The 27,594-nt window shown below is 36.1% G+C and overlaps 1 protein-coding gene across 1 annotated transcript in view; it reads right to left on the minus strand.

The window, feature by feature from the left end:
* Positions 1 to 27,594, minus strand: part of THSD7A (thrombospondin type 1 domain containing 7A) — a 456,022-nt gene that overhangs the window by 31,543 nt on the left and 396,885 nt on the right. The window contains exons 12-16 of the mRNA XM_059074016.2: positions 23,734 to 23,928; positions 22,130 to 22,393; positions 6,187 to 6,365; positions 3,589 to 3,594; positions 1,823 to 1,956 (exon numbers count right to left, since the gene is read on the minus strand). Of these exons, the coding sequence (XP_058929999.1) occupies positions 1,823 to 1,956; positions 3,589 to 3,594; positions 6,187 to 6,365; positions 22,130 to 22,393; positions 23,734 to 23,928 (778 nt within the window). The remainder of the gene's footprint in view (positions 1 to 1,822; positions 1,957 to 3,588; positions 3,595 to 6,186; positions 6,366 to 22,129; positions 22,394 to 23,733; positions 23,929 to 27,594) is intronic.

Genomic DNA, 27,594 nt, shown 5'->3' on the forward strand with positions numbered 1-27,594 from the left:
GAGAAAGAATGAGATATTTTGAAACCTGAAGCTCTCTTATAGACTCCTCTGTCCTGAAATGTCACCCAATGCTTGCATCTAACAGGATATTTGACCTTAAGTAGCAGAGGGTAAGGTTTGGGAGGTATACTACTGAATCGAGAAAGAAACATTATTACACAATCATAAATTCTAATCAATACTGATCTTCTCTTTTCTCTGTTTGCATTAAAAATGTTTACTGGAAAAATAAGTTGACCAGAAAAGTTACTTTGTTCAAGATGTGTTTGGAAATGTTGAGAATACCTATTCACAAAGCAAAAAGAAGCAACATATACACAGATAGCCGAAGGGAAAGCCGAAAGAAATTCTTTATTATATATTTTTTTACTAACAAAAAACACAACCTGATCAAATTTGTAATATAAGAAAAATATTTTTATATTTGAAAGAGAAATTTTAAATTTGGCAGAAGATTGGCAGAAAACAGAATCTCTGTCTTTTTCTTCCCTGATTCTCTATTAACTAATTACCTCCACCCCACCTCATCCACCTTTAAAAGTTACTCCATAAAATAACTTGAGAGTTCAGATGGGCTTCTGAAAAAAGAGATAGAGACTATTTTTACTGGAAGAAATGTTTTACATAGTGTGCCAAGGTTTTATGATATAAACGTTAACTTGTTCTACTTTCCTATTGAAACAGATTAAGAAATAGGAATCTTAAATTCATGAAAAATTATGTCATGAGGAGAAAGGGATTCTTCACAACAGGAGTTGTCAGGTTTGGGATGTTTTTATATTTTTCTTTACTGTGTGTCACTCAGCAGAGTTAGAAGAAACTGGCTGTACTTAAAGAGTGACAAGAGACTTGAGTTTGAATGCAACTGTCACTTTACTAGGTGTGTGCTCTCAGCACACTACTTAGTACTTCTGAATCTACTCTGTAAAGTGGAGATAATAAAGCCTCATATACTTGTTTCCCAGGTTTGAGACCCTTAAGGATCATATGTAGATGGTGTAGGGATAGTGTAGTGAGTTAATTTAATCATATTACAATAATTTAATTGTATTAGGTTTTAGGGAAGTTCTGTGAATATGACAGGGTCTCAGTTTGGAGAAACAGGATTTAATAAAGGGGACAGACATGTAGATGGATCTTTCAAAACAGTGAGGGGTATGTGGGGTATTAGAGAACAAGGCTGCTCAGTAGAGCTTTCTATGACAATGTATATACTGTGCTGTCTCACAGAATTGCCACTAGCCACCTGTGGCTATCGAGCACTTAGAATGGATCTAGTGTGACTGAGGAAATGCATTTTATTTAATTTTAATAGATTTAAAGTGAAATAGTCACACGTGGCTAGTGGCTACCCTACCGGACAGTGTGGTTCAGAGAACAAATGAGAGGTACTAGCCAGCGGGCGGTTTAGGGAAGGCTTCCTAGAGCAGATGAGAGTATTCAAAAGATAGCCAGTTTGGCAGAAAGGATAAAGAGTTGACAAAAGATTATCACTAAGATACAGTTAGAAATATATTTGACCTTTAAGGAAGAAGTTACTGGGGTTGGAAAATCTGCATTCATTCGCCTCACATTCAATATGCAGCCCTTTCCCTGCAAGAGTACCTTGAAGCAAAGCTTCCTAAAATCAGAAGGCAGAGGATGATAAACTGCTGCTGGAAACAGATCCCTTTAGAGCTTTCTATGACCACAGACTCCATAAAAATAAAATTGAAGACAATTTCATTCAGGAGATTGGGAGGAGGGCAAGCTCATGTTGGCACATGAGAAATCGCGAGGTGGCTGTGCCTTTGCTTCTCTGTGTAACTAGGCTTGGCCTTACCTCACTTTTCGGGTTTGCACGCCCTCTCCACAGTTGTCCCGCATGTTCACGAAGGTCACCTTGCAGATGCTCCATGGCTCTGTAACCCATACGTACTGGCTGCAGTCACTGTGGCAAGGGACAACCTCATACACCTGAAACACACACGGTTCTCAATGACCTCACCTCACGGAACCCCATGAGGTAAGTGGGAACACTTCATATCACAGTTATCATGATATTCTTGTTTAGCTACTCTGAAGCCTTGCCTTTACTGTTCATTATTCTAAAACAGGAATATAGAGGATCTCTTGAGAGTTCTAGCAGTGAAGGGTATGGCTGTGTTGTATTGTGCTGGTCCTCTATCACATTGCAGCTGGAGACTGGACCTCATGGACCACATAAGACACATTCCGTACTTTCCTAGACTGACCCTTACCACATAGTATTCTAATTTCCTGGGCCATATGTCCTGTTCACAGTTTCATGTGTCTTCAATACTTAGCCCAGGGTGCTTGCTCATATGTCAGGCATTCTATAGACATTTGTTGAGTAAGATGAATAAATGAATAAAAGAATTAATGAATTAATTAAGTAAGCATATAAAAGTAGCTGTTTTCAAATAAGTATAATTTGGACTGTTTTCCAAATAAGTATGTACACCAATAAGAATTTTGTGTGTGTGTTCCATATATGAAACTAAATTAGAAGATAAAGAATATGAAATAAAGCTATCTTAAAACTAACTAAACCTTGGAAGCAAGGTCTGAAATTGGTCTCATATTACACAGGTACAGAGCAGTGAGGGCCACATAAAACAAAGCAAATTGTCTCTGCTCTGGTGCCCATAAAGCCTTGCAGCCCCAGGTTTGGGGTGGTGTGGTTGGCTGTTTCAGGATTTTTAGCACAATGAACCAGTTATGTTCTTTTCTCAGTGAGAAAGAAGAATGACTAAATAATTGAAAAAAAGGACCATAATCCACTGCAACAGAGCTGACTCAACCATTAAAGAAAAATGTCTCTTAAAATCATTTCAAAGTCTTTAACTCTTATTTCCTATTTTACACACACACACACACTACATGAATATTTTATATAACTATTTAATTCCAGAAAATATAGATTTAAATAGTCCTTTGGAGCCATTCTTTTGTGCAAATTTTAGTTTTACTAAACATCCAAGTAAAGTGAATAAAGTGGACCTATTCCACATAGGAATAAAAAGTGTGCACTGTTGGAGTGAGAATCTGTAATTACTGTCATAAGTTATCACCTTCATGTTGGGTGCTGTATTAAAATAGGACTAAATACTATTTTAGTATTTAGTAAAATAATACCCTACAAGTTGTGGAGAAGGGAACAACTGAAGGGGAAATGCCACCTTTCCTAATCCTTTGATGGCTTTCATTTTAATCTCCTACACTGGAGTGAATACAAATCAGTTCAGAGCCACCTCCTGCTACCGCTTTGAGCCCACCTGCACCTCTCCCTCTCCCTCTCCGAGAAGCATGCGACCATGAACAGGAGGTGTCATTGCCTTTTCAAGGGTGGTGAATTATGCTTGTTCTCCACTATCCCTGTAGGCCCTGATAGTAAAATGAGAAAACACATGTAATATGCTAGGAAAACAAAGGGAATAGCTGCAGAAGAAAAATTTTATGGAAAACATGTTTTTCCCTATAAAAGATAAAAGAAATAGCAGGAAAAGAAATACATTCTCTGATGTCAGGAGTAAAATGAAAACAAACAGCACTCTATTATGAACGATGAGGTTTAAAACTTCTTACCTGGGCCTGGAGTAGTGTTCACCAGGAATGAAGAAAAGAGAGAGAAACAAAGATAAGTTAAAATGTCAGTATATTTGATGAGAAGAACTCATGTTCTAAGTTTCAAATATTATCCATATATAAAAGGTGTTTCTTTTTTTGGTGAATGATTGGAACATCTTTCTTAGACCTTAAAAGAGAAAAACCAACTCCTTATTACTGTTTACAATTAAGATACACAAATGAGTATTGCAAACAGCAAGTTAAGGAAAGGATTTGATGGGCAGTATGAAGAAACCTTAGAAAACTGAGTAGACGTCAAAATACGTATCATGGGGAATCAATATATGACTGCAAATATCTTGTGGTTCAAATTGTGAGTGGACTATCTATAGATTTATTGACTGACTGACGGATATATTGATTTTAATCCATCCATCCACCCGTATTTCTGAGGAAATGGGGATTTGCTTCCTCAATTGGAAAATAGAACCTCAGAGATCATTCTCAAGGCAAAGTACAACTTAATTACCGAGGAACGTATAATTGCAGTAAAAATCTATATGATTTACAATTTTCAACACTTACACAAACCTTTGCATATTCTTTACTTTCCTAACATTTTACTAACAAATAAATCCCTAGAAGTTTCTATTTGTTAATGTAGAACATTTGTGCTCAAAGTCAAAGATTCAGGAATCTATTATTTCTTGTTTTAGCTTTGATTTTTCCATTGTTCATGTCTCAATATACCACCAGTAGGCTGATAACAAATATTCAGATGTCCTTATCACACTCTGCATTAGATTATATCAGAGTGACAGAGAAATGGCTTAGGTTAAAGAGTTTTTAAGCAAAGACAACTTGGTACAACCAATTTGACCTTCTGCAAATTCACTATTTAAAAAATGCTAAGGCAAACAGCTCATTTTAATTTTAAAATCTGGCTGTTCACGTATACACTAAAGGTATGAAAATGTGTAGAATTTATCTGAATCATGGATAAAAATTTATTAAAATTTAAATTTACTATTGGAAATTCAAGATTCCAAATCTTGTAGAACAATATTCTTTTGTATTATAAACATTACATTTCAGTTATTCTGTTTAATCGGGGTCATGCATTTTCTTCTTTGGAAATATTCACTAGGACAGAGAAACTCGATTACCAGTAGATGGCAGCAGTGCAGTGTATTATTCACCTTCAGTTGTATTTAAGGGCAAGTTCAGCAATTTTTCTTTGGGGGAAAAAGTCAACATTCTTTTGGAGTATTTTCTATGCAATTTAATTCTCCACTTTCTTGGCCCTTAATCGATTTATTCAAAAGTTATTTTTCTTTTCTCTATAAATTGTGATGAACAAATTTAGATTAATTTGGGAAGGCAAACGGATGGGTAAGCAGTGTGGAGACTCAAATTAGAAAATCTATGTGTGTATGAAACATCCCTACATATTTAAGGTTAGTTCATACATATGAATTGGTTCATTTGTGACTTAAATTTAAACATACATCTTAATACCTACACATATTGTGTGAAATTCACTCTTTGTTAATTCACATGTAGGCCAAACATGGCAATACCTGATGAATCTTTTATTACATTAAACTAGTCACAATTCCCCCCATTAGACATTTTATTTCCAATGGAACACGAGTAGCAGCTATGAACTGCAGCTAACAAGGTGTGCATCCAAAGTCAAAGAAAGTTCCACATAAGATTGAAAAGGCCAATCACCAAATTGATAGATAACATATGGTTACTTTGATGCCATCTTTATATTTGTCTTCTTTTCTTAAAATTATTTATTTTATTTATATATTTTTATTTTTGGTTGCATTGGGTCTGTTGCTCTGCGTGGGCTTTCTCTAGCTGCAGTGAGCGGGGGCTACTCTTCATTGCGGCGCACAGGATTCTCATTGCGGTGGCTTCTCTTGTTGCAAAGCATGGACTCTAAGGAGCACCGGCTTCAGTAGTTGTGGCTCGCGGACTCTAGAGCATAGGCTCGGTAGTTGTGGCACATGGGCTTAGTTGCTCCGCGGCATGTGGGATCTTCCTGGACCAGGGCTCGAACCCGTGTCCCCTGCATTGGCAGGCGGATTCTTAAGCACTGCCTCCAGGGAAGTGCAGTATATTTCTTTTTTCTTAACATATTTCATATTGAACAAACTTAAGTAAATGTACAGAATATATTCCCCACTTTTAGACCCAAACCCATATACTTTGATTTTAATTTAGGTACTTGGAAATTGAGATGTCTTTTCTGAGAGTCTAGTGGATCTATCAGAAAAAGACAATCTTGCTCTCAGCGCACAAATTATTGTATAATAACAGATTAAATACCCTGACAGTATTTCAAAAGTAGATTTCATTTTTATTTCCAATGAATTATGTTAATATGCATATACATATAATACAGTGTACTAAATAAATCTCTTGAGAATACAGAGATCATCTATCTGATTTGAGATTTTAATAATTTACTCAGGCATTCTAAATATAAAGTGGGTCAAATTTCTTATTCAGCGGCTATTATTTATTCTTCTCTATTTTGGATTAAAAACACAGATCATTGTGAACTAGAAAATATTTTACAATATTCCCAATGGTAGAAAATACCTGGTTGACATGGTCCAGTTTCGGGCATGGTCTTCCTCCATTATAGGGTTTTTCACGCAGCCATTTAGACCGAACCTTCACGCCACTCCCACAGGACTTGCTGCAGCGTGACCAATTGGACCACTCACTGAGCTTGCAGTCTGAGGGGCAGGGGATGATGCAGGCCTCTTCAATGTAACCTGAGTGGAGGAAAATGAGACAAGAGCCATCTCCTCCACATGTCACTCGCCTTTTACTACCCACCATTCTAGCTCATGTAGAAGGTCCAAGTTTGACTTGACAGCAACATGCAAATGCAGAGATGTCTCTGTCGTTAGGGACTCAAATTAAATTCTGCGGGAAAATGACACATACACACAGTGACTCTGTTAAAATAACAGCTGAGCAGCTGTCATATGATCTGCTTAGGATTCATGCTCACCATATTTCAACATTTCTGACTTCCTGACAGCTCGTGTTTAATTGACAATAGCCTGTCTGCTGCCATATCATTCTCATGTGGCCAGACTGATACATTAAAAAAAATTATAACAGTTTTCTATAAAATCCTATCTGTTAATGTCACACAAGTTCAAGTGCCTGAGTCCATGCAACATTCTTCCTCAAGAAGAAAGCCAGACCCTCTCAATCAATATTCAGAAGGAACCATTTAACTTAGCACCTTATGGTTCCCCTTCATTGAAAATCAAGTCTGAGGAAGACAAATGAAGGATGTTAAATAAACAATGCCTCGTATTTTTATAGTGCTGTCAAAGCACCTTCACACCTTGTATTCATTTGATTCTCTTGCAGATATTATAAATGTTTGGGGCATGTACTGATGCTCTACTGGACAGATAAGAAAACAAATACAGAGAGATAACTGACAAGTGCAAGGTCACACAGTAAGAGATAGGGATAGGATTTCTGAGGTCTAGTCTAGTACTCATTCCATCAAATCACACAGTCAATTAACTTAAGAGTCTACAGATTTATTTTGAGAAATGGGAGCATTTTCCTTGACCAGTCCCTCATTACCAACTTGGCATTTCACAGTATCAGTTTATCACCATTGTCCTCAAGGCAAATAAGTGGAAAGAGCAAAATTCCTCTGGTCAAGAGTTGAATGTTATCAGTCATACTATGGGGAGTGGTTGTTCTTGAAACAAGAAAACACTCTGCTCTTACAATGTTACATCAACATCAAAGATTTGATTTTGGAAATCATAATGTAAACAACTTATACTAGGAACTCTAGGTAGATTTTTAAAAATTTTATTGAGACACAATTTATATACTATAAAAATCAGCTCACGTTCTGGTCTTTAATATAGTCTGAGTTATGCAACCATGACCAGCATCTAGTTTCAGAACATTTTCATTACCACAGAAAGAAACCCTATACCTATTAGCAGTCATTTCCCATTTTCCCCTCCCTGGCAACCACTAATCTACTTTATATCTCTAAGAATTCACCTATTCTGAACAATTTATAAAATGAAATCAAACATTATGTCTTATGATTGGCTTCTTTCATTTAATGTAATGTTTTCTGGGTTTTTCTATGGTATAGCATGTGTTAGTACTTCATTCCTTTTTATTAACCAAATAGCATTCCATTGTATACATATATTTTTTTTATCCTTTCATCAGCGGATGGACATTTTAGTTCTTTCCACATTTTGTATATTACGAATAATGCTGTGAATATTTGTGTACAAGTTTCTGTATGGACAAGTTTTCAATTCTCTTGGGTATATATCTTGCAGTGTATTTAACTTTTTGTAGAAGTTCCAAACTGTTTTCCAAAGTGACTATCATTTTACAATTACACTAGCAAGGTATGAGTGTTCCAATTTCTACATTTGTCGAAATTTATTATGTCTTTTTTATTATAGTGTCCTTTGAAGAAAAAAAGTTTTAAATGTTAATGAAGTCCAATTTATCCACTTTTACTTCGGTTGCTTATGCTTTGATGTCCTATCTAGGAAACCATTATCTAATCCAAGGTCATAAAGATTTATACCCATTTTTTTCTTCTAAGAGTTTTATAGTTTTAGTTCTTATATTTAAGTATATGATTCATTCTGAGTTATTTTTGTATATGTTAAAACATAGGCAGTCCAGTTTGATTCCTTTGTATGTGATTACCAAGTTACCCCAGGCCCATTTGTGGAAAATACTATTTTTTCTACAATGAATTGTTTTTGTACCCTTGTTGATAATCAATTGACTATAAATATAAGGGTTTATATCTGGATTCTAAATATCACTCCACTGATCTCTATACCAGCACCACACTGTCTTGATTACTGTCACTTTGTAGTATGTTTTGAAATCAGAAAGTCTGACTCCTCCTTTGTTCTTTTTCTTCCAAGAAAGTTTTGGGTCTCTTATATTTCCACATACATCTTTGAATCAGCTTGTCAATTTTTGCCCCAAATGGCAGATTTTGATAGGAATTGTGTTGAACAGTTTGATCGATTTGGGAGTACTGCTATCTTAACAATCCAGGTACATGGAATTTCTTTCCATTTATTTAGGTATTCTTTAATTTCTTTCAATGATGTTTTGTAGTGTTTAGTGTATGTCTTGCACTTCTTTTCTTAAACTTATTCCTAAGTATTTTATTCTTTTTATTCTAGGCAGATTTAAAAGAGAGCCAACAAACACTGATTTCTTTTATTACAGTGAAATAAGACCACCTAAAAACCAGTATGACAGATATAATCTATAAGCTTGTGCCCAAAGTGTCCTGACTTGATACAGTGTTAAAAAGCTAGCCAACTTACTACATAGTATTTCCTCGCCTTGCTTTATAAATTACCTGGAACACATGTTAAAAGTACAGGTTTTGGGCTTCCCTGGTGGCGCAGTGGTTAGGGGTCCGCCTGTCGATGCAGGGGACACGGGTTCATGCCCTGGTCCGGGAAGATCCCATGTGCCGCGGAGCGGCTGGGCCCGTGAGCCATGGCCGCTGAGCCTGCGTATCCGGAGCCTGTGCTCCACAACGGGAGAGGCCACAACAGTGAGAGGCCCGCGTACCGAAAAAAAAAAAAAAAAAGTACAGGTTTCTGGCAACCCCAGACATTACAATACAGTTCACTTGGGATAGTGCCTGATTTTTGGAAATTAATATATTTTCTTGTGTTTATTCATCACTCCCTCTCTTTTTAATTGAAAGTTTTCTTATTAAGGTAATTGTAGACACATATACTTGTAAGAAATAATGTAGAGAGGTACCATGCATACTTTCCTCAGTTTCCTACAATGGTAACTAAAGTATAATTTCAACCCAGATACTGAGATTGATACAATTCATTGAGTTTACTCAAGTTTCACCAGTTTTACTTGTACTTATTTTGTGTGTGTGTGTGTGTGTGTGTGTGTGTGTGTGTGTGTGTGTGTGTGTGTGTGTAGGACTGAAATTAAGGAACTCTGTTGTAAGACACAGGAACAATCAACAAAATCTGGGTGAGAAGTAGTTTTGTGGTATTTTTCTCTCTGTATTATCTTCTATATTTTTGTCAAATATACACATCACCTGTTTTAAACTTATTGTAGTCTCGATACACAAAAGTGTATCTTTCAAAAGTATAAAGTTCACTGAACACATACATGAAACCAACACTATTCCAGAACCCTCTTTTGTGTTGCCTTCCAATCACTACCTCTTCTCACATAGGCAACTACTATCCTGATTTCTTACAATCCAGAACTGTTTTACTTTAAAAAAATTTATGTAAATGGCATCATACAGTACATACCCATGTGTGCTAGCCTTCTTTCACCCTACATTGTGATATGAGATTCATCCATACTGTTGCATGTTGTTGAAGATTATTCATTCTAATTAATGTATAGTACTCTGTTGAGTGACTATATTATGTTTTTTTAATTCATTCTATTGTTTGTGAGCATTTGGGTATTTTTCAATGGCAAGCTATTATCAACTGTACTGCTATGAACATTCTAGAACATGTCTCGTGGTGAACATACATATGCATTTCTGTTAGGCATATTCCTAGGAGTGAATTTGATGCCTCAGAGGATATGCATATTATATCAGCAAATTGTAAGTATAAAAGAAAACTTTTTTAAAAAGATGGGATCATGAATTTGGTATGAAGAGCAGGATGCAATGAAAGAATGCTCAAAAGTGGGAATTAGTCTCAGAGAATCTTCAAGGGGGCAGATGTGTCAGCCGGGGCTTTGCCAGCTGTGAAATACTGAATACAGAAAGAAGATGTTAATGTTGAGTTTTGAATGTACTTCTGATATTGAAGAAGACTTTTGGAGTATTGATAATAGTCCACAGGGAAGTCCAATAGAGAATTGAAAAAGTACTTTACAATAGTGTTTACCAAAATTTTGAAAAGCATAACTGTTCTTCAAACAGATTACCATGACCTACTTAAAGCTCATACTTTGACTTTAAGTATGGTTTGAGGTGGGAAAACAAGCCCAGCTCACTATTTTGAGTTAAAATATATTTCAAATCACATTCTCCTTTTCAATCAACACAGCCAGTAAATAAATCTATAAAGTGTGCAATACTTAAAAATGTAACTCCTGATAGGGCCAGTAATAATTTGTGTTTCATAGTAATAGTTTAAGAAATAGAATCAAACTGTACAAATGTCTAAAGTCATTTCCAAATGAATGCCATCTGTAACCAGATTATTTAATGTTTGTAAAAGACAATGAATTAAGAAAAAATCCCAACTACTTCCAAATATTATCAATAGCTTAGTTAAAGGACACTAGTATTTCGAAGGTAATAAATTATTGAAATATTACTAGAATTGCATTTTCCACCTTGCTAAAGATCAAAATGACTGCAAAAGTAAACCTCTAACCTTTTTGTTATTCAGTAATTATAGTTGAAAATAGAATCACATGATTTTTCATGTCACTACTTCAGAGTAACAGATAAATGGAAATTCTTTCTTTCCATTTTATCTGTTGAAGTATTATGGCATTGGTGAAATATGTCATATCTGACTTTAGTCTGAAACACACTGTATTTTCAAGTAAGCAGATATAAAATTTTTATGTTTGATCTACCAATAGAGTATTCTAGAGAACGTCTCTCAAATAAAAATCTATTAAATTGTTGAAAGATACAAATTAGGCACTGAGGTAAAGGCAAAACTGCAAAAGAGTATAATGCTTAGCATTCCATTTTAATCTTCTAGTGTGTAACAACAGTCAATAATTGCCTGCCATGTTTATTTAGTACAATTAAAATTAATCCTTAATGCTACTAGTGAACTGCTAGATAAGCATTCCCCTGTCTTCTCTGCTAAGATCATTTGTGAGGGCAATTAACACCAAACAATCATGGGGGATAGAAAGACAGAAACATTTGAAGCGTTTTAAGGCTAAATAAACTGCTGGCATCTTGTAGCAATTTATGGCTCCTGAGGAATGCTGGAGTAAAATAAATGACTTCACAATTAGGGTGTTAAAACTTTAGTAGCTCAACACTGAACCTGACACATGGAAAAATCAAACTCTGACTTCTGATTGTATTTTTTGCATCTATATCTATTCTGATGGCTGCTTTCAGGTTGAAATGAATACAGAACACTAGCAGGCTTTACGTGGCAACTAGAGGACTTATTGCCTTTGACATATATCCAGTCACCTCATTCATTTGAATTATAAATGTACAGATAAAGTAGGTTTCAGCAACTCTCACGATTACTATATTGTGCTGTAAAGGTGCACTGTTGATAGATTAAAGAATTCATTTTGAAAGCACGTGGAAAATATTGGTTGGTTCTGATTTACAGCTGTGTGAATGAGCAACACTGGCACTCTATCTGAAACATCTGGATTAATCTCAAAAGAGACCTGAAAAACCTCTCCTACTTAAATATGTGTTATATGCACATGACTGCAATCACGAATGAGAACACTTAGCTAGAACTTTATCTACTGTGGTCCCTGTGGATTTGAAAATACTGAAAAAATCATTTAAAAATATTTTCAAAATGAACAGAATATTCTTTTGTAATTATATATTAAGAACTGATAAATTGAAAAGCCACAGAAACTAAACTACTCCAAACTCCTATAATCAACTGTTCTACCCAGATTCTTATATTCAATGTATGAAAGTTATGAATCAACACTGGGCAATCAAAATTTTCATAGTGAAGTGTTCAGGTAAATTTATGTAACTGCAATGAAATGCTATTTTATTTATATTTATTTGTTTTATATACATATGAAGGCATATCTTCATATCTGCTAAATACAGATTTTCTCAGAAAATTTCAACATTAGTTGTTTTTTTAAAATAATTTTATTTACTTTTTACTTTTGTCTGCATTGGGTCTTCGTCACTGCATGTAGGCTTTCTCCAGTTGTGGTGAGCGGGGGCTACTCTTCGTTGTGGTGCACGGGCTTCTCATTGAGGTGGCTTCTCCCATTGCAGAGCATAGGCTCTAGGTGCACAGGCTTCAGTAGTTGTGGCACGAGAGCTCGGTAGTTGTGGCTCACGGGCTCTAGAGCGCAGGCTCAGTAGTTGTGGCACATGGGCTTAGTTGCTCCATGGCGTGTGGGATCTTCCCAGACCAGGGCTCGAACCCGTGTCCCCTGCATTGTCAGGTGGATTCTTTACCACTGCGCCACCAGGGAAACCCTCAACATTAGTTTTAATTGCTGTGGAATTTTGTAGCTATTGCTATTCCAATACTGGGAGATTACCCAATGACTAGGCACCTTCAGATTCAGGTAGCATATCTATGTACAAGTTCACCATCAAGGCCATTTCTTATAGCAAACTCTAAAACTCTCTGCTGTATAACAAAGACTTTGGCTGGTATGTTTCCCTGGGAGGGAAACAGATTCCTGGGAGGCAGCCTCTAAGCCCTGAAATTTCCTAAGTGATAGGAGTATCTTTGTTATTCTTGTTGGGCCTCTTGGATTACATGTGAAATTATGATAAGAAGATGCCTAAGGAAGGGGTATGATTATACCACCAAACCAAAGACCAACCATGTGTTTAAAAGGTTGGGACTTTAAGCCACTTGATATCCTCCCAAACTCTGGAGAGAGGAGATTGAGTTCAACTGTGTGGTCAATGATTCAGTGATGCCTACATAATACAACCCCCCAGAAAGCTCTGGATACAAAAGCTCAGGCTGGTAAAGCACATCCATGGGCCAAGAGGGTGATGCCTCCTAGCTCCATGGGGAGACGACATGTACGCCTTGTGTTTGGGACCTTCCCAGCCCTCATCCATGTGTCTCTACTATCAACTGGTTCTGATTTTTATCCTTTTGCTATAATAAAATTGTAATTGTAATGGTGCTTTCCTGAGTTCTCTGAATCATCCCAGTGAATTACTGAGGGGGTAGTGGGAATCCCCAAATCTGTAGCCAGGTGGTCAGAAGTGAGGTTGACCTGGGGACCCTGAAAGTGCACAGCTAGTGTCTGAAGTGAGGGCAGTCTCGTAGAGGACTGAGCCCCTAACCTGTGAAGTTTGGCCCAAACCCAGGTGGTTAGTGTCAGAATTGCATTCTACTTTCAGATGTATATTTTATTAAAAAAGGAAATAAACTTATATATGAAAGAGCCCGTATCTATAGTTTACTTATTCAACCAAATTAAAACTTTGGGAATAATTACATACATTAAGGCATTTATGGACTTTTCCCCCCAAATTTAACATTTATAACTTTAATATTAAAATATTAACTGATATTAAAAATCAGAAAAAAGTTCTAAGAACCCACTTTGGAAGTAGGGCTTTGTCAGCAATATAAACATCATATTTGATGGAGTGTTCAGATTATGAAGTAACAGGAAATAAATTAACTTTGAAATTTAGTAGAGTGATTTTTTTTTTTAAACTTGATCCAATGCAGGGCACTGTTCTTTTAGTCAACAAGAATCATATACTGACAGTGAAGTATTTCCAAAGGATAATCTTTAAACACTAGTTTACTGGATTCTAGTAAGTGTTAGACATAATTTTTATAAAAAGCATTCTGTGGTCAAGTAAGTTGGAAAATTGTTGCATTAAGCAGGTCTCTTCACCCTGAGCTTTCTTTCTTTTTTCTTTTTTTTTTTTTTTTTGCTGATCTGAAGTGTGAATCTCTAGGAGAATGATTCAGACACTGCATTCTATACTTATTAACTTTTTCCTATAGCATCTCACTGGACCAGTGAGAAATAGATCAACAGATCATCATGATACGTTGTAATTATAACGCATTAAAACTGGATTCATGTTTTGAGCTGTACAGAGTTTTAATGTTTAATCAGGCCTTTTTAGGTCCATTTCCAAATATGGAAAAAAATGCAAAAGTCAACAAACAAAAAACAAAACCCCCAAACTTAAGAAAGTTTCTTCTTAAATTACTTTAAAGTTTTAAAGCATTAAAGGTCAAACCTATGGCAAAGGGAGAGGAAACTTATGTAGATAAACTTCCTGAACATTTTTTTAATGACTATTTTAAACGACCATTTTATTTTCTGTAAATTAACTAAAATTTCCTGTAAGGGCTAAATTGGCCTTCAATGTGACTATGAAGAAATGGGATAAACATGAAGAGTAATTACAAGTAAAGATCTTCCTTTCAAATTTAACTTTAAAATGCCCACAAATGTGTTGGTGTGCTCTCAGGTTACTTTTTGAGCCCACTGATATGGCTTATGTCTAATATATAGTGCCTTCTTCATACATTTACCAAAGAAAATTCCTTATGCATAAGCTTTACTCATTACATGACCGTTTTGATGATGCTTTGAAATAGAAAAAGACCTATGTTTTAAGACCTATGTTTTAAGAATGAGACTAAACTCAACTAATGGAACAGAGAGCTTTACAATTATTTTGGATTGCAGGACATTAATGTAACAGGAATCTATATGAGGGTCATTATCTTTATGAATTATGAAACCTTATAACACAACATAAGTAATGAACAACTCTGTGATTATATCAATAACATTATCATAGATAGCAGCAAGATTACCACTCCTAGCCATTTCACTGAAATTAGCGTTATCCTTCCTCTAAGGCATTAAGGGGAAAACGGGGTCAGAGGCCAATAGAAAGGATGTGGAGTAAAACATAATAGAAATTGTTGATAAAGGCAAAGATAAACTAATTTTTTTGTTGCTGTCGCAAATAATGAATTGTTCTTGGCAGTTAAATTTATTTTAAGCAGTGAAACACGTTCTTCCTAAGAAGCTGGAAAGCCCAGTAGGTGTATGGGATATTCTGGAGGCTATGTTTGACAGCCTGGCCTGAGGGGCTCCATGGAGCCCAGTTTGAAAACCTTGTAAGTAAGTAACAGATGAGTTGAGGTCTCCGTGACATGGAGCACACAGAATCAAATGATAACACCAGATGTTTTTCCATCACACACGACATGATGGTAGCTACAGGAAAATTTCCAAGGAAAGTCTCCCTCATCACCTCTATGGTCCTCCTTCAGGGATCCTGTTAGGGCCTCTCACTGTTGTGGCCTCTCCCGTTGCGGAGCACAGGCTCCGGACGCGCAGGCTTAGCGGCCATGACTCACGGGCCCAGCCGCTCCGCGGCATGTGGGATCCCCCCAGACCGCGGCACGAACCCGTATCCCCTGCATCGGCAGGCGGACTCTCAAACACTGCGCCACCAGGGAAGCCCTCCCTGGTTCTTTAAACTTGCAACTGCTACTTCAGGAAAAGTCTGTTCCTCACTCCCTGCCCGTCTTTTACATTTGAAAGGAAAAAGATCTCAATTGTTAATGATGACTGCAAAAGCAACACTAGCTTCATCTGTACTATCAAATGAAAGATTTAAATTCTGAAATGAATTAGACATTAAAAAAAATACTACCAACTGAAAAAGCTTTTCAGAGAAATCAACTCCATTTCAGCTTATTTACAAAACTCTATTGCCTTTTCTCCCTGGTTTAATTTAACATGCTCTTCCTCAAATACAAGCATCCACTACAATAGGGCACAATTTCTCACTCAATTTTGTTTCTAATTAACCTCTAATATTAAACTTATATCATCTTCTATAGAATCCCATTACAAAAAGGAATACATTCCAGGTATACTATGGTTGAGTGGTCATGTAGGTTATCCTCAGAATCTACCCTCCTCATATTCATAATTATCTTTATCAGATGTATCCTGAGTTCCACAACGTCTTAAAAGTACATGCTCTTGAATTAAAATCTACTTGTAGATTGAGTTCTCTCTGAATTTTAAAAAATTCAATTGGGCACTTGTACCACAAATACACCCAGGATGTGTTTATTCCTTTTCTAAGTTTTGTTGATGATCTTTTTTGGTTCCTGTTAATTCTAATAGAAAAAAATCCCACACCTGTGGCATGTATACTAGAGTTTATGACTGAATAAGGCAGCATCTGGTATTTATAGTTCCTTACAACATCAACGGATGTCATTTAAACATGAAACCTGCTTTAAAATCATCCACATCATAACTTCAGGAGGCTGGTGAAATAGGATGTAGATCGCTTAGGCTATTAGGCAATAATGTTAAATGCTGCCATATAAGGGTCAGCTATAGTTATAATATGAAAATATCTTCTTAAAAAGCTTTTCGTTTCACTTGTAAAATTTGTAGAGCTTTCTTTTTATTCTAATACTTAGTGCTGTAGTGCAAACTACCTATGAAACAACTTGTAAGAAAGACTGTGAGTGCCAGCAAGGGTTTTGCAAAATATCAAATTTTAATGGGCATACTTTGAATCCTACAGATGCTTACAAAACCAACTGATAAAGCCATTCATTAATGTTCAGAAGGTCCTCTGTAATATCATTCATAAACATACTAGGCAAAGAGAGAAAGCTTGGAAGAATATAAATCATTATATTTAAAAATTAATGTTAAAGGGAAATTAATCTTACACTAATAAGGCATTAGACAAACTATGCTGAACAATTCAATAGTGACTACAGTTAAAAGACAAACTGAAATAATTAAAAGGTGTAATGTGACCTAAAATAAGTAGTACAGCTGTTTAAATGCCAGCATGATGGTCAAATGGCAGTACAAAGTCCTGAGAATTTGAGTCATTGGATCATGAACCCTGAGTGCACAAAGTCAAATGCACACAACACTTCAATATAATATTGTATTCTGTTTATGAATAGAGCAGTGAATAAACCCAGAGCTCTCTCTTATTTCTCTATCTGAACCAAAAAAAGATGTTGCTCAGGGCAATCATTAACTTGCCAATATCCTTTCCACAGAAGATCCTGTAGACTCACTCTGTTTTCAAAATCATACCTAAACAGGCATTCACTTTATAAAGACCCATCTTTACAAATTTCAAAAGTTTCCTAATGTTCTCTTGCCCACAGCTGGTAAGCAAGTGAACTATCTCCTGTGGGGTGTTGATGATTTTGCCTAAGACAGCATCACACTGTGATCCCCTAGGAAATGATCTTCATAGGCCTTTCTCACCAAGGTTAATAAATCTCACGATCCCTACCAAACCCTGTGAGTGTCTGCATGACCCAGAGAAGTAGTCTTAAACTTTCAATGTGTTATAGAACCCCCTGGGGATCTTGTCAGAAGGCAGATTCCCATTCAGCAGGTCTGCAATGTGGGTTCAATTTTGCATTTCCAATGGTTTTCCTGTGATGGCTATGCTGCTGCTCTGTAGATGGCATTCTGAGTAAGAAGGGTTTAAATCCTAGTTGGCAAATGACAGCCCAGGCTGACAGCCTGTTTTTGTAAATAAAGTTTTACTGGAACATAATTGTGTAATTCACTCATATATTGTCTATGGCTGCTTTCATTCTGTAACTGCAGAATTAGGTAGTTGTTACAGAGACGTTTTAGCCTGCAGAGCCTGAAATATTTGCTATCTGGCCCTTTAGGAAAACATTTGGTAACAAGTAATCTAACCAAATAGCTGATTCTTGAGTTTCCTCTTGGGCTCTCCAAATTGGTATTTGAGAGGCATCAAAGCAACATATTACTTTTAGGCGATAGGAGACCTATGTATATTCAACAGCAGGGGCTCAGGAAGAACAGTCATATCAGACAGGCCTTTCTGCTTACTTGATATTAACAGATGATACAAAATCACAAATAAAATTAAGTTCAATTTTAGAATATCTATTGATAGTACATTATGGCTTAAACTCCCTCTAAGGAACAGCAAAGACAAATTTGCTGAGAGTAAAGATTGAAGAGAAGTGTCTGGAAGGAATTATGTAACTCAAAGAGCTCAAGACTTCAGCATCTGACATTTTCACACTTTATCCAATTCGCCTTCAAAGTGTCCCTTTGAGATAAATCTAATAGAAATGTTATTCCTTATTTTCTCAAGGAAACATGAGTGGACACAAAGAGAATTAAATGAACATTCCATACTCCCAATTAAAGTTGTAAACACAGGCTGGGAAAAAGCAAGTTGTCACAAGTACTAATATAAACCAAGAGATTAAGCTGTTGTCCAAATCTGGTGTTGTACAAAGCAGACAATTCTGAACAATAAGCTTTAAACTGGAATAAAGAGACTTATCAATATCGATATTACTGGACTAATTCAGTGGAATGGGTGTGTGACTATTATTTCTTCTACCTACCAATTAGTAGGAGGAGAGAAGCATAAATATTTGATGAATATCATATAGAAATTTGTGGCATGTATACACTTTATTCCAAAGATCTTAGTTGTTCTCAATGATCTGTTGGATTATATTCCAGAACTGTAACACAGAGCGAAGGACACTGTCTGGAAAAAAGGAAGCGTCCAAGCCTGATTGTGCATCAAATACACCTACAAAAATTCTCTCCACCTCTTCACTCATTCATTCACTCTACAAATATTTACTGAGCACCTACTATTCTAGGTGCCTGGGATACATGAGTGAATAAAGTAGTCCAAGGTACCCTCATCAATCTACATTTTTGTACAGGATAAAACATAAATAATAAATACAATAAATAAGTAAATTATATGGTATGTTATAGAGTGATACATGCTTTTGAAATACAAAAAGTAGAGCAGAATAAGGACTTTTGGGAGTTCTGGGTAGGATTGAGGGGCAGCATAATAAAATTCTATCACTTATATTTAAATGAAAATCTTGTATACGTGTACCTTGCGTAAGCTAGGTTACCTCTAACATTCTTTAAAATATCAAGATTAAATGATATAATTTTTAAAAAGTTCCAGAAATTCTACCTCTTGTTCTGTGAAACTTTAGAAGTGATTAACTTGAGAAGTACCTAGTACTATGTGCCAAGGCAATCAATTTCTAGTGAACCAATTAAGACCTCAGAGTATTCTAGCAGTAAGTAGAAAATGTGTAATTTGGTTTTTTAATGATTTATAATCTGTTGCTAATAGTGACACCATTCAAGATTTCATACCAAAAGTAAGTATACATGATTTGTATTATGATATCAGGATAAATGCCAAAAATGTATTTATATATCAACATTTGTGCAGGAACTATATTTAATACCGTATATCAGGATGGATGAACACTTATGTGGCTCCCAAGGTATACTTTAAGATCTGATTTTTGGAGTATCAATATATTGCTTTTCAGTACAGAGTCTATTCTTATGAGAAATTCCAGACATAATAGAATTGTGCGAGTTTCAGACATTAAAAAAAAAAAAAAGGTGACCACATGGGAAATGACCTAAAATAACATACTTAAGCTGATGAAAGTCAAACTGTTTTATCAGTATAATAACTGATAATATGATCCACAGATGGATAACACAGATTAAGTAGAAGTGTCATAAGGCCACTATTGAATAGGGTAGGGGATTAGTGTCTTTGTACTGCGTACATGTGGGGATCAATTTTATGTTTAAACTGAAAGCCGTAAGAGACTTTTTCTTGAAAGCCACTTTAAACCCCATTCCCACCATTCATCTGGAAGCTGCTTTGGCTGAGCAAAGGCAGGGGTCATAGAAACTGTAAGTTAGCACATGCCTAGGATAGAGCATCAAAGTGACAGCACTCCACTATCATTATCGGCATTGACAGAACAGCAGCAGTAATTCCAAAGAAATCAGGCAAGAGACACTCAATTTCCTCAGGCTTTGAGTAAAAATGTTAGTAGAAGCTAAAATATCCCATTGGACATCCATCTTAGATCAGATTTAAGGAGAAAGGAGTGATGCTGGATAGACACAAAGAACTAAACTGGAACAGTTCACTTAAACATCTTAGATCCTTTCACAATCTCCATGAAGTTCAGTGCTGCCAGGGACCCATCTTTTTTTCTACATATGCTTTTCTTCTAGAATACACTACTGAATTCTTCATGCTTTGAATTGACAGTGCTAAGGCAGAAAGTCTACTGCCTTTGGCCAATTTCAGTTTTTCTGTACTTTTACTTTTTTCAAGGGATCAAACATTTTCGTGAAGAGTCACAAGATATATTTAAAGTTGTTTTTTTTTTCTAAAAATAAGATTGACTCTTAAGTGTCTTACTGAAGCTCTCATGCATCTAATTAACAGGTCAAGGTAAAAGTGAGAATACGTGAGAGTCATTTTGAAAGCTCAAAGGTTATGTTAAAAACAAATGATTATCTTGGTGATTCACTATGCATAACAGTTTAAGATGTGAGCAAACACATGCTACATTTCAGGAGAAACATTTTTAAAGTGATCTTCACTTTTACATTTTAATGACTAACTATGATCTTCTACATTACTGTATCAGCTCAGAATGCAAAGTTCATTTACATTTCTCCTGGTATCTAATTAATAGCACCTATGTTATTTGATATAGAGAATAAAAAAACTCAATTACTCTTACAGAAGTTTTTCAAGGCTTACTAAACTCTTTTTAGTTATTGTTCTATATGCATGGGATAATCTTAAACATAGCTATGTATGCATGCAAAATATTTATATCTAGAGCTTCAACATAATGGACTCATAATGGGGGCTTATATCACTAGACTTTGATAAAACAGTAATTATGAGATAAGGTAAAAAATAAAAGTCGGGGTTTTTGGAAACTGTTTTGGGGACAGATTTAAGAGATTCCATAAATGTGTCACCATGATACCCCATAATAGTTTATATATGTGAGATGGTCCCATTAGTTCACGTTGTTTTCTGAACCATATAATAAAAATGGAGGAGCACTGTTCCAACAGCAGAAGTTACTTCAGCAAGGTTGGAGGGTAACTACCATATCCCTCCCTCCCAGTCATTTAACTCATCTTTGTTAGGTCATCTCCATGAAGAGAGGAGAATCACTGTGCATTGTTTGCAAATATGTGACATCCATGATTCAGGCTGACACACTGTAAACTGATCTTTATAAACTTTGGGCAATTCAATGATTGTCACAGTATTTTAGCTTCTTTTTGATTTTTTGTTTGTTTGTTTGGAAATCAAAAGTTTCCAAAGTGTATGTACCTTTTTCTAGTTTTGTTTGTTTGGGCCAATCTCAGCTTAATGAGGAATAAACGAGATGTTTGAGTTTTCACCAATTGCAGCTTTCAGTCTTTCTCCTCTGTCACTTGATATCTTAGGCACGTCGCAAATCTTGCCAGTTCGGTTATTAAAAGTCTGTCTAGTTTAACACTTTATTCTCAAATTAAATTCAATCTTCTCTTCTCCTCCCTCCTTTTCTGTACAGGGACTTTGTGTGGATTGCTGAGACTATTTAGTAGACTCTGGATCTGCCCCAAGGGAGGTTTCTGGCACCATTTTTGCCTACTGATGCCAGTGGAAATACACTGGCATCAGAAAGTCTTCCCTCTCACCAACTTTGGGACTTAGTTGCCAACTTCTAGACAAGGCAAGTGCCACCGAATGTCCTGTTACATACATATAAATGATATATCAATACATACATAGTGGTGCCCCTAATGTTCAATTTAGAACACACTCCTGTAAACTTTCATTTCTCTCCATTCTGACACACTTGCATTTTACCTCCACGCCCAAAGACAGCAAATGTATAACAGTGAAGAAAAGTTGGATTACCATGGCTGTTACATCTGGATGTCTCCACGAGCCTGCCATTTTGATCGTAGCACGCCATTGCTTGGTAACGATATCCTTGACCACATTCCTTGATGTCTCCTTGTACCTTCATTCCCAGCAACACTTCCACTTTCCCCTCTGGCAAAATGCAGTCTGACCAGTTCCCCACAGGCTGTGCATTATACTTGTCACAGGGACAATACTGCGTCTCAATCAGGGGGTACAAATGAGAATTTTTACATTTTTCCTTCTTTTTACTTTTTCCTGTGGAGAAAATGAAGTTGGAAAATATCATCATTAATATCAAGCATCCCTAAGTTTTCTCCTTTCCTAAACTTCCTTTATTTTTAACTGTATTCAACAGTAGCCTATAAATAAATGCCATTTTCCCCCTCTGTAGCGCTTTCTATGTAGGCTTTTGTTAGCACTGGGTGCTTTGCATAGTGAAATTTCTCTTATTTTCTCACTTAAAAATAGCCCATTTTGAATAAGGCACTAACTGTTGTGCTGAATTTTACACTCCTCAAGATGATTAAAATCCTCTCAAATGATCATGTGCTTTCACTGACTGGGGAGTTTGAGGTAACTGCACAATTCTCTCCTTTATAACATGTGCGAAAATAAGAACTGGAGAAAGAGAGTCACCGCACTGACCTGCACAGTCTATTCGGACTCTTTTGTTAAGAGAGAGTCTTAACAAAATAAGAGTCTATTCGGACTCTTTTGTTAAGTCTTTTGTTTAGTTATACAGGATTACGATTCAGAAAGTGAGATTTTTGCATTTACTTTTCTGATTGTGATTTTGCATCTTTCAGTATTTCTGAAAAATAATCACTTTGACATACTTGGTGATTAATGTAGGAAATAATAATATTCAAAATTAAGATATTTAATATCACAGTAAAAATATTAGAAATGGTTTATGTATAAATCTAAATAAATTCCCTTTTAAAATAAAAAATCTTGAATGTAACAGTAATATGTGCCTGAAAAATATTATTTTAATTAGATCATAATTTATATTATGCCATATATGTTATATACTTTTAATTATACTGCATGTAACTAATTACATATGTTTTACATATATTTATTGCTAACTTTCATAAGCTGCCTTATATAATTTTCAACTGTCTTCATTATGACAGCTGGATCATTTTACAACTTTAAATTCTGAATACTCTACTAGCACCAATATTTTTAGATTTCTTTTGCCACTGACAATATTTTTGAGTGCATCAGAAGTGGCGACCTTTCCCCATGTTCCCAAAAAACTTTTCTCCAAGTACTTCACTGTCCGTAGGTTATCCACCAAAGGTACATGTTGAAACCAAAAATTAATCTACTGCATACTGTATGGGGAGACAGAGTTCAGTTTTCAAGGCTACTTTTTCGTTCTACTAAAGGTACATAATGCATCTGTCACTGCCAACTTACATCAAAATACGGCTCTGAATCCATTGCTGTAATTATGTGTTAGTATAACAATAATAACGCATATCTGTGCATTTTCCAAGTACATTGTCAGAACTATCTTGGCCTGACTTTTTACTGTGTTTTTCTGCCTTGACAAGTGTTGGCTTTGGCATCCCAATTATTCTTACCAACAATGGTGCGCTTTCTGGTCCTAACTGCACCACAGCCTCCACTGCATGAAGAAAACTTGGACCAGCTGGTAAACTGACAGTCATCTTGGCAGGGGATCTGGCAGGCTTGGGTGAGGGCTGGCACGGGGCCTGCATACCGGAGACATTCATGGATACCAGCCTGTCCACCATCTTGCTTTCGACAAGTAATGGCTAAAGGAAAAGCAAAAAGCTGTTTATCATGAATCTGAATGTCTGTAATTACTCTGTAATTTAGGAATTAACCTAACATTTCTTACTCAGTCAAAGGAGTCCTCTTTTAATTCTTTATTTGCAGCAGAAATCTGGTAGGAGTGTTTTTAGTAATCACAGTAGTCATTAAATTGATCTTATAGGATTTTTAAATAACAGATAACCCTCAGACACACACACACACACACACACACACACACACACACACACACACTTAGCAGTTTTAATTAGATGCTATTAAGGATTTCAAGTCACATGTGGAATATACTTAGAAATGAATTAAGAGACAAATAAATAATACATGGGTTCTGATAATAGTTTATGTTGAACTAAACATATTCATGGTGGTGCTGGGAGACACCGCATATCTTTAATAGTTGTTTTCATACCGTTGTCCACTCTGGGATTTCTATACAGAAGGGTCTTGTTGGCAGCAAATTGGTTGGAAGGTTTGGGTGGAGAGAGAACACTTATGAAACTTGTGAAGCTCCATTTGCATAGAAAGCATGTTTTTGTTTTTTAAATTATGCTCAAAGTTTATTGTGATGGCTTTGAAGTGGTTAGTGGTTAATGGGAGGAGGCGGTGTCAAAGTTCCCCACTTCCCTTTGTGTACAAATTCTTCACACGCACAAAGAACAACCATGAATTTTAAATAAGACAAAAACTTTTAACAATCTTAATCTATCACATCATAATTGACATTTCCAACAATTACATATGGACTCTCCAAAGACAGTCAAATACTTTTGGCTTATATATATTATTTTCCCCAAGACATTGTTCTACTGAATTTTTTAAACCAAGTCATAGTTGTATTACATATTGAACATAAATGTAGAATTGCTTAAAGGTAACAGGTCTTAATGAAAAAGAGCAAGTGATGTTTAATTAAGTCCTGTTTCTCCCTCCACCATTTCCTGCTGTTGGTTTTAGAAATACTTCATTTTTGTATTGGGGAAGCAGATGAAACATTTAGACCTTGGTCCTGAAGTTAAGACTGCACTGAACTAGCTTAAATGGCCCAGTCAGACTGATTTACATGGCACTTTCAGGTTTGTGGTCTAGGCTGACACTGCAGCTGGTCTCTGCCCTGCTCAGAATTCTATCATCATGAAACTAAGATGAAGGAGCCTGGCATTTTGATCCTAAATTACAGTTAGCGCACACAGGGCCCCAGGTTGGACAAGACTCTGGATCTGTACGCTAAAACTTAACACCCAGTAGTATAGGACTGTGTGTTGGGGTGTGTAAAAAGATTTAACAATTTTAGCAAAGGAAGCCATTCTCTGTGTAGGTGAACACAACTTGTCGCAACTACTGTAGAAAAAGTTACATAATTGTGCAAATGTAGGTGAAAACTCACCTATTTCTTAGCTATAGATATCTCTTCATTTAACGCACAACATTGGAAGATCCAATTTGCATGACTAGAAAGCGGTCCCTGAATTTCACGGATATGAAAACCTGGTTGAGTGGACTGTGGTAGCCTTCAGGAAGGTTATGTGACAGGAAAAAATATTAAGTGCTCCAAAGAGACTCTCACCACTTGGGAGAGGAGTTGTCTGGTGCACTGTGGTTATCAGACCAGTGTTAAGGTAGAGGCTCTGAAATCAACCTGCGGATGATAATCACCTGGATAGCTTTTGGAAAAATGTCTATGCCCTTGCTAGACTCAACATTCTGATTTAATTGGTTGAGGACAGGGTCCCAGGCATTAACATCTTTTTAAAGTTCCCTGATGATTCAAACACGCAGCAGTAGGTAGGGTATGTCCACTGGCATCAGAAACACCTGGAATGCTATTAAAGTTGAAGATTCTTAGATTCATTCCAGAGCTCCTGAATGAGATCTCTGTGTGTGAGGTCAAGGAAAATGCATTTATTTGCAAGTTGCTCAGATGTCCTTATGCACATTCAAGCTTAAGGCCTATGAGCCTGAGTATTCGAGTCACTAGGATATGTTTGCCTGAGACTTGTGACTAAAACTGAAGGTCCTTTGGTACCCCAATCACCCTGGCACTGTGCCAAGCTTTGGGAAACAAAGGCTGAGCATGTACGAATGAACTAAGGGGAGCTTAAACATGGAGTACAAGGAGTGGACCAAAAAAGAGCATCCATGTAGCTTGGAAGAATGTTATCTGTGGATTGGTATAGGAGGAATCCATAAAATGCAGTATATTAATAAGCTGACGTGATTTTGCAATTCTCTCTACTCTTGCTTAAACAGTTTATACATGGTAAGCTCTGATAATTTGTGGGCAAAGTTGCCCAAGGATGCTCAAGAGGAAAGATGGATAAAGAGGAAAATATTAGGCTTTTACTGATAAGAATATGTAGGAACCTCAAGAATGATTAATTTGGAAAATAAGAAATTTCACCATCAGAACTCTAAACTATGAAGAGGGTCACAAGGTTTATAACTGAAAGAAAACTACAAAATTAAATTTATGTTCTTTGAAATAAGCCTACTTTTATCTAAGCATTCCAATTTGGTTCTCTGAAATAGAGACTTGACTATAAATCTTTTAAACTAAATGAAATTGCCTTAAGTTCTCCATTAAGGTCTTCTCTCTAAGGTTCTCTGTTATAAATTTTATTTCATAATTGCACCAACCATAGTCACATTAAGGGACACCAAAAAACCAAAATATAATAAAGTAAAACCACTATCAATACAATTCCAGAAACTAATTTCTTCTGTGCAAATCTATACCATTTACATAAATCTAAAGCCTATACACCTGCAGTACGTAAAATCTCAAAAAGTATCTCAAGTAGGTGAAAAGAAACGATGTGTAAAATTCCAAAATCTGTATTCAGACCCACTCAGCATGTCACTCCCCTTATCTGAGCATTTAGACAGAGTACCTTGAGTGAATTACTCATGCAGTGTGATCCAAACAAGTAGCAACGGTACCATTTGTACAATATATTGAAGTTTATCACACATCTCAACTTGTTTCTATTATGACTTGGAGGAAATACAACAATTCAAACACAGGAACGTAATCTGAAATGAACTTCCTGCTATTAGGGTGAAGAAAACATAAATGTTTGGAAAGGAAACCATCTGGTCTCTCAACTTTATAAATCTTAAAAATCATTTTCAAGACACTGAAACCAGGGTGGTCTTAACTGTAGAAAAGATGCGTCATCCTAAGCATGGTTTCCTTGCACAGCAGAAAGCTACACATACCCAGACAACTGTATTTGTATTTACAGGTGCAGGATGCATATCTTGTGTATAATGATTATGCAAGTTTTCTTTGGGCTGAGGCCTTGTTAGGAAGAAGGGCCAAAACCCATGTTGCCCTATGGATGAATTACCATGAAAATGACCACGGAAGCTTCTTAATGAGGTCGGCATATATCAAAATAATTACTTTATAGTAAAATTCCATCTTTAACTCTATGCTGATTATATCCATCTGTTTTATTTACATTTTATTTAATTTCTATGAAGCACAGAAGTTAAGTGTCACGGACAGGCTGGGAGACATTCATATGACTACTTTGTGACTTACTTATAAATTAAGCTAGGCAAGCTCAGCCCATCAATACTGAGGGAATGTTGGAAAGATGAGCAAGAAAGCCAGTTTCTCCAACAAATAAATGCTCTGAAAAAGG

This window comes from Kogia breviceps, chromosome 9 (assembly GCF_026419965.1).
Source record: "Kogia breviceps isolate mKogBre1 chromosome 9, mKogBre1 haplotype 1, whole genome shotgun sequence".
Classification (NCBI taxonomy): domain Eukaryota; kingdom Metazoa; phylum Chordata; class Mammalia; order Artiodactyla; family Physeteridae; genus Kogia; species Kogia breviceps.